This window comes from Thalassophryne amazonica, chromosome 5, assembly GCF_902500255.1.
Source record: "Thalassophryne amazonica chromosome 5, fThaAma1.1, whole genome shotgun sequence".
Lineage (NCBI taxonomy): Eukaryota > Metazoa > Chordata > Actinopteri > Batrachoidiformes > Batrachoididae > Thalassophryne > Thalassophryne amazonica.
The window spans coordinates 8,188,854-8,205,324 of record NC_047107.1 but is presented as its reverse complement, the minus strand read 5'-3'; the positions used below and the strand labels follow the sequence as shown (position 1 = coordinate 8,205,324).

The following is a 16,471-nucleotide window of genomic DNA, read 5'->3' as shown; positions in this document are numbered from 1 at the left end:
AATAAACATGTTGATGGTTTGGATGAAGTAACTAATGAAAATAACTCAGACAGAACAATCGGAGAGAAAGAGTCTAACCAAATACCGGCATCACTGAAAGCAGCCAAAGATAACGATACGTCTTTGGGATGGTTATGAGTAATTTTTTCTCTAATAGTTAAAATTTTGTTAGCGAAGAAAGTCATGAAGTCATTACTAGTTAAAGTTAATGGAATACTCAGCTCAATAGAGCTCTGACTCTTTGTCAGCCTGGCTACAGTGCTGAAAAGAAACCTGGGGTTGTTCTTATTTTCTTCAATTAGTGATGAGTAGAAAGATGTCCTAGCTTTACGGAGGGCTTTTTTATAGAGCAACAGACTCTTTTTCCAGGCTAAGTGAAGATCTTCTAAATTAGTGAGACGCCATTTCCTCTCCAACTTACGGGTTATCTGCTTTAAGCTACGAGTTTGTGAGTTATACCACGGAGTCAGGCACTTCTGATTTAAAGCTCTCTTTTTAGAGGAGCTACAGCATCCAAAGTTGTCTTCAATGAGGATGTAAAACTATTGACGAGATACTCTATCTCACTTACAGAGTTTAGGTAGCTACTCTGCACTGTGTTGGTATATGGCATTAGAGAACATAAAGAAAGAATCATATCCTTAAACCTAGTTACAGCGCTTTCTGAAAGACTTCTAGTGTAATGAAACTTATTCCCCACTGCTGGGTAGTCCATCAGAGTAAATGTAAATGTTATTAAGAAATGATCAGACAGAAGGGAGTTTTCAGGGAATACTGTTAAGTCTTCAATTTCCATACCATAAGTCAGAACAAGATCTAAGATATGATTAAAGTGGTGGGTGGACTCAATTACATTTTGAGCAAAGCCTAATAATAATAGATAAAATAATAATAATAAGAAGAAGAAGAATAATAGATTAAATGCAGTGTTGAGGCTGTCATTCTCAGCATCTGTGTGGATGTTAAAATCGCCCACTATAATTATCTTATCTGAGCTAAGCACTAAGTCAGACAAAAGGTCTGAAAATTCACAGAGAAACTCACAGTAACGACCAGGTGGATGATAGATAATAACAAATAAAACTGGTTTTTGGGACTTCCAATTTGGATGGACAAGACTAAGAGTCAAGCTTTCAAATGAATTAAAGCTCTGTCTGGGTTTTTGATTAATTAATAAGCTGGAATGGAAGATTGCTGCTAATCCTCCGCCTCGGCCCGTGCTACGAGCATTCTGGCAGTTAGAGTGACTCGGTGGTGTTGACTTATTTAAATTAACATATTCATCCTGCTGTAACCAGGTTTCTGTAAGGCAGAATTAATCAATATGTTGATTAATTATTATATAATTTACTAACAGGGACTTAGAAGAGAGAGACCTAATGTTTAATAGACCACATTTAACTGTTTTAGTCTGTGGTGCAGTTGAAGGTGCTATATTATTTTTTCTTTTTGAATTGTTATGCTTAAATAGATTTTTACTGGTTATTGGTGGTCTGGGAGCAGGCACCGTCTCTACGGGGATGGGGTAATGAGGGGATGGCAGGGGGAGAGAAGCTGCAGAGAGGTGTGTAAGACTACAACTCTGCTTCCTGGTCCCAACCCTGGATAGTCACGGTTTGGAAGATTTAAGAAAATTGGCCAGATTTCTAGAAATGAGAGCTGCTCCATCCAAAGTGGGATGTATGCCATCTCTCCTAACAAGACCAGGTTTTCCCCAGAAGCTTTGCCAATTATCTATGAAGCCCACCTCATTTTTTGGACACCACTCAGACAGCCAGCAATTCAAGGAGAACATGCGGCTAAACATGTCACTCCCGGTCCGATTGGGGAGGGGCCCAGAGAAAACTACAGAGTCCGACATTGTTTTTGCAAAGTTACACACCGATTCAATGTTAATTTTAGTGACCTCCGATTGGCGTAACCGGGTGTCATTACTGCCGACGTGAATTACAATCTTACCAAATTTATGCTTAGCCTTAGCCAGCAGTTTCAAATTTCCTTCAATGTCGCCTGCTCTGGCCCCCGGAAGACAATTGACTATGGTTGCTGGTGTCGCTAACTTCACATTTCTCAAAACAGAGTCGCCAATAACCAGAGTTTGATCCTCGGCGGGTGTGTCGCCAAGTGGGGAAAAACGGTTAGAAATATGAACGGGTTGGCGGTGTACACGGGGCTTCTGTTTAGGGCTACGCTTCCTCCTCACAGTCACCCAGTCGGCCTGCTTTCCCTGCTGCTCGGGATCTGCTGGAAGGGAACTAACGGCGGCTAAGCTACCTTGGTCCGCACCGACTACAGGGGCCTGGCTAGCTGTAGAATTTTCCACGGTGCGGAGCCGAGTCTCCAATTCGCCCAGCCTGGCCTCCAAAGCTACGAATAAGCTACACTTATTACAAGTACCATTACTGCTAAAGGAGGCCGAGGAATAACTAAACATTTCACACCCAGAGCAGAAAAGTGCAGGAGAGACAGGAGAAGCCACCATGCTAAATCGGCTAAGAGCTAGTAGCTGCGCTAAGCTAGTGGATTCCTAAAAACACACAAAGTGAATAATGTGTAAATAATTTAGAGGTGATTCAGCAGAGGGAGTGCTTTAGTTAAGGCATGTGAAGATTACACTGTGAAACAAATCGTTATCTAGTTAACTAGATCAATCTAACTGCGCAGATTAAACAGCTAACAGATACAGCAAAACACCGCTGTGCTCCGGAACAGGAAGTGATACAATACCGCAGTGAGAGCCAACCACCAGTAGAGGCAAATGAGTTCAATGAATGAATTTAATGGTACGAGTTCAATGGTACGAATGTTTCACCAAATTAAATATTCACTGCATTGAAAGAATGTAAAAACATTCATTATTTGTTTTATATAACAGCTAAAATAGTATTTGTCATTTGACATTTTATTAATTTATAAACAACAAAAAACAGAATTACATTTTGGTGTTCCACTGCTGCTAAAGTCCAACTTGTGATGTGTAGTCCAGTGATGCTATGCACTGACTTCAGACTTCCATAAAAAAAGAAAAGGTTTGTGTAGTTCCTCAGTCCAGCCAAAAATCACGTCAGCTTTTCATCTGAACAGCTCTTCATGCATCCAGACAGCTTACAACAGAGTGGATTTTGTGTGTGTGTTACAAGAATTAGCAGCGTCAGTTAGCTCAATCAAATCATTGTGTCGCTGTCCCCCACGCACACACACAAGCAACCGGGTTGGCGCTTGTGTGTGCGTGTGCTACCAAAAACAAGACTGTGTACATCCTCAGTGCAGCAAATAAATAAATCACGTCAGAAATGAGTCCAGCTTCATTCTTTCTTCCTGCTAACAGCCTCCAGACAGTGCAGTGGATTTGTTTTGTGTGTGTGTGTGTTACAAGAATTAGCAGCGTCAGTTAGCTCAATGAATTCATGTCTTGGTAGTGTCGTAGTCCCTCTGCAAATCATTGCAGAGGGGATTAGAAGGCTAGTCCTGAAAGCATTCAGGACTCGACGCACATTTGTGGAAATACCCAGGGTTTAGTTCTCGCATTTGGCATTGCTATCACAAATATTCACATCATGGCTCTTGCATCAGTGGCCTCTGATCACTCACTTATTAGGTTTACAGTTTCGGTGCCGTGTTTAGTGGAACAACAACCTTATTTTTCACGACGGCGATGCATCAACTCCTCAACTACGACTGAACTCGAAGCTAGACTACCTGATATCTTTGCTTCACCTTTGGAAAATGCCCAGTCAGTAGACAGTCTTGTGGATAGTTTAAACTCAGCACTCAAAATTACACTCGACATGATTGCTACACTTTTATTAAAACCATGCCCCACAAAACACAGTCACCTTGGTTCAATGATTACTTGCTTGACCTCAAGCATATGGCTAGAGGTCAAGAATGGAAATGGCATAGTTCAAAATGAGAAGTATTCTATCTCATGTGGCGCGATGCTATCTTAGACTATAAGCATGCATTACTGGCTACAAAGCAGACCTATTAATCTGATGTGATCAATAAAAACAAGCATAACTCAAAGTTCTTGTTCGACATGGTGGCAACACTTATTCATGGACAACCACCTGTAGTTCACTCTCCTTTTACAGCACAAGATTTCCTGGATTACTTCGAGAAGAAAATAGAAAACATTAGGTTAAACATATCCCAGCATGCCCTAACCCAGCCACTACACCCTGCTATTGAGGTGGGACCCATTACTGAGGTATTACTGAGATTTACAGGGTTTGAGAGTATCTCACTAGGCATCCTGATGAAACTCATAACGTCTATAAAAAGCACAACCTGCTTATTTGATACTATACCAACAAAACTATTTAAGGACCTGTGGCCCACTCTTGGGCCGACTGCGCTGGAAATTAATAATCTGTCATTAACTTCTGGATCTGTTCCTAAATGTTTAAAATCTGCAGTGATTAAACCATTACTTAAGAAATCTAATCTTGACCATGGTGTATTGAAAACCTATAGGCTGATATCAAATCTACCATTTTGCTCTAAAATTCTGGAATAGGTGGTTTCATTGCAGCTCGTGGACTATCTTACTGAGAATAATCTCTTTGAGCCACTGCAGTCTGCTTTTAGAAAATATCATTCCATAGAGATGGCTCTCACTAAAGTGGTGAATGATCTTCTGCTTGCAATGGATTCGGACACCACTATGGTTCTCGTGCTGTTAGATCTCAGTGCTGCGTTTGATACGGTGGATCATCATATTCTACTCGATAGGTTGGAGAATCATTTTTGGATTACTGGAAGTGCCCTTGCATGGTTGACGTCATACCTGACCAGTCATTCTCACTGTGTTTTGTTTGGTTTGGATTGGTCCTTTGCCCTGACTGTCCTTTTTGTGTGTTGTTCGTCTGTTTCCCCTCCAGGACGCGCTGCAGAGCCAAGGATCACCTGTATCTCATTACCGCCGCACACCTGACGTGCACAGCTGCTCATCAGCAGCGTGTACTTAAGCCCAGGGTTTCTGTTCATGCGCTGCCGGATTCTTTCATCTCCCTTTCATAAAGCAGCTCCTATTCATCTCATGTCCATGCCATGAAGCCAGATTTCTCTCCATGAAGCCAGAGTCTTAATGTTCCATGTCCAAGTCTGTGATCCAGCAAAAGCAATCCATGATTACAAAGTCTGCTCCCAGACTACCAATAACCAGCAAAAATCTATTTAAGCATAAAAATTCAAAAAGAAAAAATAATATAGCACCTTCAACTGCACCACAGACTAAAACAGTTAAATGTGGTCTATTAAACATTAGGTCTCTCTCTTCTAAGTCCCTGTTGGTAAATGATATAATAATTGATCAACATATTGATTTATTCTGCCTTACAGAAACCTGGTTACAGCAGGATGAATATGTTAGTTTAAATGAGTCAACACCCCCGAGTCACACTAACTGTCAGAATGCTCGTAGCATGGGCCGAGGCGGAGGATTAGCAGCAATCTTCCATTCCAGCTTATTAATTAATCAAAAACCCAGACAGAGCTTTAATTCATTTGAAAGCTTGACTCTTAGTCTTGTCCATCCAAATTGGAAGTCCCAAAAACCAGTTTTATTTGTTATTATCTATCGTCCACCTGGTCGTTACTGTGAGTTTCTCTGTGAATTTTCAGACCTTTTGTCTGACTTAGTGTTTAGCTCAGATAAGATAATTATAGTGGGCGATTTTAACATCCACACAGATGCTGAGAATGACAGCCTCAACACTGCATTTAATCTATTATTAGACTCTATTGGCTTTGCTCAAAAAGTAAATGAGTCCACCCACCACTTTAATCATATCTTAGATCTTGTTCTGACTTATGGTATGGAAATAGAAGACTTAACAGTATTCCCTGAAAACTCCCTTCTGTCTGATCATTTCTTAATAACATTTACATTTACTCTGATGGACTACCCAATAAGTTTCATTACACTAGAAGTCTTTCAGAAAGCGCTGTAACTAGGTTTAAGGATATGATTCGTTCTTTATGTTCTCTAATGCCATATACCAACACAGTGCAGAGTAGCTACCTAAACTCTGTAAGTGAGATAGAGTATCTCGTCAATAGTTTTACATCCTCATTGAAGACAACTTTGGATGCTGTAGCTAAATCAGAAGTGCCTGACTCCGTGGTATAACTCACAAACTCGTAGCTTAAAGCAGATAACCCGTAAGTTGGAGAGGAAATGGCGTCTCACTAATTTAGAAGATCTTCACTTAGCCTGGAAAAAGAGTCTGTTGCTCTATAAAAAAGCCCTCCGTAAAGCTAGGACATCTTTCTACTCATCACTAATTGAAGAAAATAAGAACAACCCCAGGTTTCTTTTCAGCACTGTAGCCAGGCTGACAAAGAGTCAGAGCTCTATTGAGCTGAGTATTCCATTAACTTTAACTAGTAATGACTTCATGACTTTCTTCGCTAACAAAATTTTAACTATTAGAGAAAAAATTACTCATAACCATCCCAAAGACGTATCGTTATCTTTGGCTGCTTTCAGTGATGCCGGTATTTGGTTAGACTCTTTCTCTCCGATTGTTCTGTCTGAGTTATTTTCATTAGTTACTTCATCCAAACCATCAACATGTTTATTAGACCCCATTCCTACCAGGCTGCTCAAGGAAGCCCTACCATTATTTAATGCTTCGATCTTAAATATGATCAATCTATCTTTGTTAGTTGGCTATGTACCACAGGCTTTTAAGGTGGCAGTAATTAAACCATTACTTAGGCTTAAAACTTTCCTTTTTGCTAAAGCTTATAGTTAGGGCTGGATCAGGTGACCCTGAACCATCCCTTAGTTATGCTGCTATAGATGTAGACTGCTGGGGGGTTCCCATGATGCACTGTTTCTTTCTCTTTTTGGTCTGTAAAGACCACTCTGCATTTAATCATTAGTGATCGATCTCTGCTCTCCTCCACAGCATGTCTTTTTCCTGGTTCTCTCCCTCAGCCCCAACCAGTCCCAGCAGAAGACTGCCCCTCCCTGAGCCTGGTTCTGCTGGAGGTTTCTTCCTGTTAAAAGGGAGTTTTTCCTTCCCACTGTAGCCAAGTGCTTGCTCACAGGGGGTCGTTTTGACCGTTGGGGTTTTACATAATTATTGTATGGCCTTGCCTTACAATATAAAGCGCCTTGGGGCAACTGTTTGTTGTGATTTGGCGCTATATAAAAAAATTGATTGATTGATTGACTCCTTGACCTGGCCTACTCTAATTCCCATATTAGAGTATGTTGATTTCCCTGATGTTCCCAGATGCAATCGGGAGTGACTTTGATGCTGCATCAACTCCCTGCTCCACCACTACCAGCAGACCCTATCTGCACCACGTCACTTTGGAACTCAACAGCTCTCAGCTCAGAGCGCGCTGCTCTGCCACGCTTCAGTTAAGTTCCTTCATGTTCTGTAGATTTCCGCTCTCACACATTCCTGCCTGTGACTGTGCATGATAAAGAACTGTTTCCAAGTAACCTGGCTAACTCTAATTTCTGTATTAGAGCGCTGATGTTTCCAGACACTCTCCTGCATGGCTTCCAGGTCGCATCTGCTCCCGTCTTCGTGTCTGCACCACATCACTGTGGAACACTCCAGCTCTCAGCTTCAGAGCGCTGAGCTCTACCATCAACAAGTTCCTGCTTGTCTGTGAGAACCTGTCTATGAAGGTGCATGACTAAGAAGTAATTCCAAGAACTGTTTTCCCAGAGCTGAAACCCAAGGACTGTTTTCCCAGAGCTGTCTTCCAACAGCTACTAATTCCAAGAGCTGCTAATTCCTAGATATTGTTCCTAGAGCAGTTAATTCCAAGTGCTAATTCCCAGAGCTGATTCCTGGAGCAGCCAATTCCCACAGCCAATTCCTAGAGCCAACTCCTAAAGCTAATTCCAAAGAGCTAATTCTAAGACTTTATTCCTAGAGCTGGTATTTCCTGGAACTGCTAATTCCAAAAAGATAATTCCAAGTGCTGTTTCTTAGAAACTAATTTGAAGAGCTGTTTCCTAGAAGATGTTTTCAAGAACTATATTCCTGAACTTTCTTCAAGAACTGTTCCAAGAACTAGTACCAAGAACTATTTCCAAGAACTGTATGAGCTCTGTCACTGAACCACTAAAAACTTTCCAAGTCGTATCTAAAGTCAGGTCCAGTTTAGTTGAAACTGCGTCATAAGACGTGCAGCATCTGACCCCTGATCGCCGAGGACTATTCATGAACTGCGAACAATTCCTGAAGAGAACTCAGAGCACAAACAGAGGGGGCAGATGTTTATGGGGCAGACAATCATCACACAGTTCAAGTTTCAAGCAAATCAGGCAATGCACAAAGGAGTTATGACAAGTTGATGGTTAATCCACTAGGCGGAGCTCAGAGCTCAAATAGATGGATCAGGTGCATACAGGGGCAGACGTATCACACAGTTCAAGTTTCAAGCACATCAGACAATGCATTAAGGAGTTCCTGTTTGGAGCAGACCAATGGTGCAAGAGACTTTTTGTATGTCTATGCAAGTTACACGTGTACCAATTTTCATGTCCCTAACTGCAAAAAACCATTATGGGGAAGGGTTTTTGAAAGCTGCAAGGGAGCACTATAAAGCATTTTGCCCCGCCCATGGGTGACACCCCTATGACCTATAACAGGTTTTAATGCTTGACCTGTGTATCAATTTTCATAATGATATGACAAAATTAAAGCCATCAAAAGGAAGAACGTATTTTCATGGTGAAGGGGGGATATTCGGCACGCCACCACATGGACCCACTATGCAAAGCTTCAGGACGATCATCACCTATGTTAACCAACTTGTTCTGCATGTTTTAGAAGTGGAATGAAGTTGATGGGGTTAACTATGTGACATCAGTACCTATTAAACTATAAATAGGACATTTCCTCTTACCACCAGGGGGCACTATGAGTTAGGTGGGACGTTAATATATGCAGATGTTCAAGGCAGAGTCCTCATCATGTCCAGTAAGTTTGAAGGATTTACGATGAAGTATGTGGGCGTGACAACTGTTCGAAGTGAAACGGCGTGCTCCGAAACGCTTGCCAAAGTTTGATGAACCCTAGCAGCCACGCCATTTGACCTACAGAAATTCTTTTGAAAACCTCTGATCAGGATGGGGTCATGAAGATGTGTACCATATTTGAAGGTGATTGGATGAAATCTCTAGGATGAATGTGTTCAAATGTAAGTAGTGGAAATGGCCAAAAATGGCAAAAATTACCTCAAAATCAAAACTTAAAACCAAAATTGCTGACTTCTTGTCAACATTTTACCATGACGTTAAGAGACCTTTTTTGTGCATCCCAGCATGGTAAATATGTTTACCAAATTTTGTGAGGCTACAACAAAAAACCCCAATGGGGAGGGTCTTTTGAAAATTTTCAGGGGGCGCTATTTCGCTGCAAGGATGTGTGCAAGCACCGAAATATCGAATTTCGGATCCGGCCGAATGACTTTGCAAAGTTTGGTGAGTGCATTGTTGGATTATTTTCTTTGTAAGTTTCTTGTTGTTTTGGATCAATGTGTGCTGAATAAATTCATACATTCATGAAATTCAATTCATTCATTCATTCATTATATAGGCTTTGAAGGATTAAAGTCAAAGTCGCCTTTACTGTCAATTCTTCACATGTACTAGACATACAAGGAATCAAAATTTTGTTTCTCACCTTCCCTTGGTGATGACAGGACAAGACATTTCGACAATAAGGACAGCAAAGTGCACAAGTATTTACAGTGTAGTGTCTGAGGTAGTAGTAAAAGTGGAAAGTGCAGTAGTGCAAACCATTCTCTATTTGTAGCAGAAGCAGATTTTTGTTAAGACAGTGTGTGTGTGTGTATATATATATATATATATATATATATATATGATGTGTGTGTGTATTAGCTTCTTGGAAGCCTGGATGGAGCTGGGGGAGAGAGTTCAATAATCTCACAGCCTGAAGGATAAAGCTCTTTGTGAGTCTGGTGGTGCGGGACCAGAGGCTCCTGTACCTCTTCACGGAGGTCAGAGTGCTAATCAGATTGTGTGTGGGATGGCTTGCATCGCCCATGATTGTGGTTGCTTTGCGGGTGAGGTGGGTGGTATATATGTCTTGCAGAACGGGGAGTGGGGCACCAATGATCCTTCCAGCTGCATTCACTATGCGCTGCAGGGCTTTCTTGTTGTAGTCAGTGCAGCTTCCCGCCCCACACAGTGATGCAGTTGGAAGGGATGCTCTCAATGGTGCCACAGTAAAAGGTGATCATGATGGTTGGTGGAGCACTTGCCCGCTTGAGTTTGCGCAGGAAGCAGAGACGCCGCTGAGCCTTCTTTGCCAGTGATGCAGTGTTGTTGGTCCAGGACAGGTCCTCACTGATATGCACCCCCAGGAATTTGGTGCTGCTCACTCTCTCCACAGCAGGACCCTTGATGGTCAGTGGCAGGTGTTGGGTGTGACCTTTCCGGAAGTCAACAACAATGTCCTTGGTCCTGCTGACATTCAGCAGGAGGTTGTTGTTTCTGCATCACGTGTTCAGAAGGTTGACCTCTTCCCTGTAGTGAGACTCATAACCCTTGGTGATGAGCCCCACCAGTGTTGTGTCCTCTGCAAACTTCACTACGACTCCACTGAAGTTGGGAGGTGACCCGGATTGGCAGATGTTAGAAATCTCTAATTGCTCTTCTTTCTGAATGTAACAGCATGCAGCCACCTCTGGAGGATTTATTGTTTTTAATTGTTGCTTTGCTTCAGACTTTTTTCTAATGTTTGACACTGAGTGCAGCTCCACTTGTGTCATACAGAGACAGTGAGAGAGACTGGACTTGGTGCACGCAAAAAAGCGGAGTGCTCTGGTCAAACTAACATCTGTTTTAAAATTTGCTAATGAACAAAAAGGGGAAGTGAACCTGGCGCACTTTGTGTTCAAAATACACAGATTAGGTGAACCCTACTGCAGCATCTTAGCAGTTCTTTTTAAAGCGGTCTGAGTGCAGTTGGAGTATTCACATATACGCAAAAAATATGTTGAGTCATCGATCTGAGTTCGTTTTGAGGGTTGAAAAGGTCCAAGTGTGAAAACACCCAAAGACTCAAACGGTTTCTCCTGACAGATGATATATAAACACACTCTCTGCATCTGACCGGGCCTAATTTTCCAGACTAAGGCACCCACGGGAGGGTATTGCTATTTTGAGTTGAAACATTGGGTGCAGAATTGTGATGTGCTTCAGATCATCGTCAGTGTGAGTGAGAATCTGCAGACGGCGTACCTGAGGAATCGCCACTTCTCATGGTCAGCTCGTACGTCAGCTCTGAGGAAACAAGGAGAGAATTACAAAGTGCTTTGGGCAGACTTGAGCCTTCACACATTTTAATTTGTTTACAATGTCAAATACACAGCAATGGGACTTAGTGGACAGCACAGCAAGAAGGTTGTGGGATCCCTGCCCACCCTTTCTGTGTGGAGTTTGCATGTTCTCTCCATGTCTACATGGGTTCTCTTCATGTGCTCCGGCTTCCTCTCACATCCAAAGACATGCAGGTTAGGTGGATTGGAAACTTGGAATTGTTTGTAGGTGTGAATGTGTTTGTTTGTATATGTGGCCCTGTGACAGACTGGCGTCCTGTCCAGGGTGAATCCGCATCACGCCCTATCACTGCTGCGATAGGCTCCTTATTTGGAGTAAGCGGGTATAGGAAATGGATGGAAAAAATAATAATCTATATTGTAATAGCCAGTGGCCTCTGTGTGTGTGTGTATGTGTGCGCGCATGCGTATGGCTTCGACTACACAGAAACTGGTGAAAGCTGACATTTGCAGTTTTGCATGTTTATGTATTTTGGGTTAAGGATGAACACTGCAAAAACAAGAAGCTGAAAGGACTAATATTTTTGGAGAAATTAGCAATTTTAGTTAACCAGTAAACAATGGACATTGTGCTGCAATGCACCATGGGAGTTCAGGGTTTGGGTTTTTTTTAAATGTTGTTATTGTGGTTCATGTTACTTTAACAGTGTTGTTATTGTTATTAAGTGCCATGTTGTCACAAGTGAAAACACTTATTTCCATTGTGGTCGATTTAAAAATCAAATGACAAAATAGAAGTAATAATAAAATATAATAATAGTAATAATATATAATACTGAATAATAATAATAATGTGTGCATATGATAACAAGAACCTAAACAATTTATAAATACATTAAGCGGGCCCCTACTGACCAAACAGGGGGTACTTGGGCTTGTTCAGGTTGGGACTGAGAGTGATGCCGCTGTTGACTCGTCTGCTTGGAACATGCTTTATTTTTTGAGCGGAGCAGCTTGCTAAACATTTGCCTGCATTGATAATTTAACTGAAACAACAATGAAATTTATAAATCCAGAGTTTTCTTCAGAAATATGAGCTAATATGGGGAGAAAATTGAGATAGCTTACAGACTATGGACAAAGTTAGGAACAGACAACAGGCTAACATTGCAGAACTTTCCATCAGAAAGACCACTAACAGACCCACCTTCTCTATGAAGAACTGAGTGAAATACTGTCACTTCTTTCTCCTGTCTGAGCTTTTTCTCTTTTCTGCTTCCTGAGTTCTGAGGCATCCTGCCTCTCCTTCTCCACTCGCTGCATGTTAAAAGTTATTAGGCTCAGCAGCTGTCTGGCGGAGCAGGTGGACTGTACCATTTTATGTAAACAGAGAGGGAGCGGGTGTTGAGAAATGTGTCCAAAACAAATAAAAGTTTTACCAATAAATTGTAAACAAAATACATGTGTGACTGTAAATTTATTTCTGAGTGTCATATGATTTTTGTCAGTATTATAATTGTATTAGGGGCCTCTCTAGACCCCTGTCTATCATGGGCCCCCAGAATCATTCTCCTTATTCTCCACTTTTCGGCATCCCTGGGTGTGGTTACATGTGGTATGCGGTTGTGAGGCTGTTTGGATGTACTGCCAAATTCTCTGAAACTCCAATTCAATTCACAGGCAACAGGTCTGGTGGACATTCCTGCAGTCAGCATGCCAATTGCACGCTCCCTCAAAATCTGAAACATCTGTGGCATTTTTGGCCTTTTATTGTGGCCCACCTAAGGCACATCTGTGCAGTAATCATGCTGTCTAATCAGCATCTTGATATGTCACACCTGTGAGGTAGGATGGAGAACACTAACACAGATTTAGGCAGATTTGTGAACAATATTTGTCAGAAATAGGTCTTTTGTGTATACAGAAAATGTTTTACATGAAAAAATGGGAGCAAAAACAAAAAAAAGTGTTGTGTTTATATTTTTGTTCAGTGTGTGTTTATATATATATATATATATATATATATATATATATATATATATATATTAGGGTGTGTCTTAAAAAATGAATTTAGGAAATTTCATTCTCACCCCTTGAAATGGTTCAGTTGACTATAAAAACACTGCACAAAAAAGGATTTTGAAAACAAAGAATATTTAGAGGTGCCCCTGGAGCCCTGATCTTTATGCTCGCCAGCATTATAGTTATACACTATGTTAGGGTGTGTCTTATTTTTGACTTTCTGAGTTTTATGCCTCTTACTCCCCAGTTTAGTTCCACTCAGGAATTTAGGTAACTAGATGAAATTTTAGTGATCTGGCTCAACATTTAGGGTAAGTGTACCATACCCATTAAGCCCACTTTCAACTTTGATGTCAATTTAAAAAAAGTAAAACATATATTTTGCCATGCATTACTTCATCTAATCAAATGGTTTGTTACTTGTATGACATTTTCCATTTTTGAGTTAGCCTTACCTCACCAGGATACAGTGGAGGGGCTTGTGCCCTGAGCAAAAAGGCACTCAAGAAGAACCTGTAGGCATCATGTGATGGAGTCGATCATTGGAGCTGCCTTCGAGGCTTCATTGGGGTCCGCAGCCACAGGGCCAGAGATGTTGTTCAAGCAGTTCTGGAATAACTGGCCCTCCATCAATCAGGCTAACTTTTCACCCCTGGAGGATCCTGATGGAGTGGCCCCTCAACTGAAGGACGAGCCTGCCGCATTCGCTTCCTCACGTGAAAAGCAGGTCTGCGACGACTATCAGGAATTTCTTCACCTAGCACTGCACTTCCTTGGTGCAAGGGGAGCCACGACGTTCCGGCAGCCGGGAGCAATCCACAGAGCCAGAAGGATGCCAAGGTCATCTACACCATAAAGATCTTCCCCGGCCAGTTTCGCCAGATGTCCAAGGAGTCCGGGATCCAAGATTCCGGGATCTCTCTTCTCAGTTGTAGTGTACATGAGGCCATGGTTCATGGCACCCTCTGCTGTGGAGGCACCCCTAAATGACTGGAGACTGATGAAGACACTGATCAAATACCCAAATAAGAAAGTCTCTGAGGCTACCAAAAAGAAACTGGCAGGACATCTTTGGTACTTGCCCGAAGACCTGGTGGCCATGGCCCTCTTCAACCCAAGAGTCTCAGCAGGAAAGAAACGAGAGATCGTTAAGGTGCTGGAAAACACTTCCCCAGGACAGCCCCAAAATGACCACATATCCCTGATGTCTTCTTCGACAAGAAGGATGGGCTGGAACAACTCACAAGAAGGAACTCCAAGGCCCTGTTCCAGATACTTCAACTCCCGCAGGGGTTCCTGTTCCATGACCCCTCTGAATGGGAGACCAACGAGGAGTACTAGGCTACAGCTCAACACATACATACTTATACATATACATACATATATATATATATATATATATATATATATATATATATATATATACGAGGTCTATTAGAAAAGTATCCAACCTTATTATTTTTTCAAAAACCATATGGATTTGAATCACGTGTGATTACATCAGACATGCTTGAACCCTCGTGGGCATGGGAGAGTTTTTTCACGCCTGTCGGTTACATCATTCGCCTGTGGGCAGTCTTTGAGTGAGGAGTCGCCCACCCTCTCGTCGATTTTTTCATTGTTTAGGAATGGCTCAGAGACTGCTGCTTTGTTTGATCAAAATTTTTTCAAAAGTGTAAGGCACAACTGAGTGGACACCATTCGATAAATTCAGCTGGTTTTCGGTAAAAATTTTAACGGCTGATGAGAGATTTTAGTCTGTAAGTGTCGCTTTAAGGACGGCCCAAGGCGCCTGACGGCGATCTGCGCTTCGAGGCGGCAGCGTCTCGCCGTTTCAAGTTGAAAACTTTCACATTTCAGGCTCTGTTGACCCAGTAAGTCAGGGGTGGGCAATCATGTGCCATGAAGGGCCGAAGCACTGCAGGTTTTCCTTGCTACCAATCACCTCAGCAGGTGATTTCATTAATGTTCAGGTGTTTCAGCAGGTGGTTTCATTGACAACCAGGTGTTTATGTTCAAGGGAGAAGCTCATCAGCAACCCACCTGCTGAGGTGATTGGTTGCAAGGAAAACATGCAGTGTCTCGGCCCTCGTTGCCCACCCCTGCAGTAAGTCGTCAGAGAACAGAGAACTTTCAGAAGAAGTCGGCATGAGGAGTTTATTCGGACATTCCATTGTTAACGGACATTTTGTAATGAAAGAACGTGCGGGCAGAGTCGCATGTCGGGCCGGACCCGACCGCGGGGGTTCGCAACAGGAAAAACACTTCCGTTGGAAACCTTAACGGGCAAGTTGGAACATGCCCAAGCTGTTATACAATTTGTCAGTTACTCACTTGTTGAACGCCATCAAAAGCCGCCTGAATTTTACAAATGGTTTTCAACACGGAGGTGATTTCCTGTCGCGACGCACACAGATTCGCCGAGTCGTCACGGAAATGACTCGGCGAATTTGCGCGCACGTCTTTCATTAAAAAATGTCCTTAAACAGTGGAATGTCCACATAAAGTCCTCATGCCGGCCTCTTCTGAATCTTCTCTGTTCTCTCACGACATCCTGGGTGAATTAGTCCTTAAATTAGGATGTTTTCAGGTCGAAACAGGCCGACGACGGCGCCTGGAAGCGCTGCGCGACGTCCCACTCCGTGGGAAGTCCTTACACCGACAGAAACACCCCATAATCTCTCATCAGCCGTTAAACTTTTCACCGAAAACCAGCTTAATTTCTTGAATAGTGTCCACTCGGATATTCCTCACAGCTCCAGAAAAAATTTTGATAAAGCAACGCGCGCCATCTCCAGCAGCGTGTGAAACAAAGGAATTCACAGGGAAATGTCACCGACGCGTGAAAAAACTCACGCATGCACATGAGGGTTCAAGCATGATTGGTGTAATCGCACGTCATTCAAATCTATATAGTTTAAAAAAAAAATAAAAGTGTCGGTTTCTTATCTAATACACCTCGTATATATATATATATATATATATATATATATATATATATATATATATATATATATATATATATATATATATATATATATATATATATATGTGTGTGTGTGTGTGTATATACATATACATACATATATACATATACGAGGTCTATTAGAAAAGTATCCGACCTTATTATTTTTTTCAAAAACCATATGGATTTGAATCACGTGTG

General features: G+C 41.9%; 1 protein-coding gene across 1 annotated transcript in view; it reads right to left on the bottom strand.

Moving 5' to 3' along the window:
• Positions 1-16,471, bottom strand: part of ccdc92 (coiled-coil domain containing 92) — a 146,484-nt gene that overhangs the window by 23,080 nt on the left and 106,933 nt on the right. Inside the window, exon 3 of the mRNA XM_034169703.1 lies at positions 11,246-11,287. Within this exon, the coding sequence (XP_034025594.1) occupies positions 11,246-11,287 (42 nt within the window). The remainder of the gene's footprint in view (positions 1-11,245; positions 11,288-16,471) is intronic.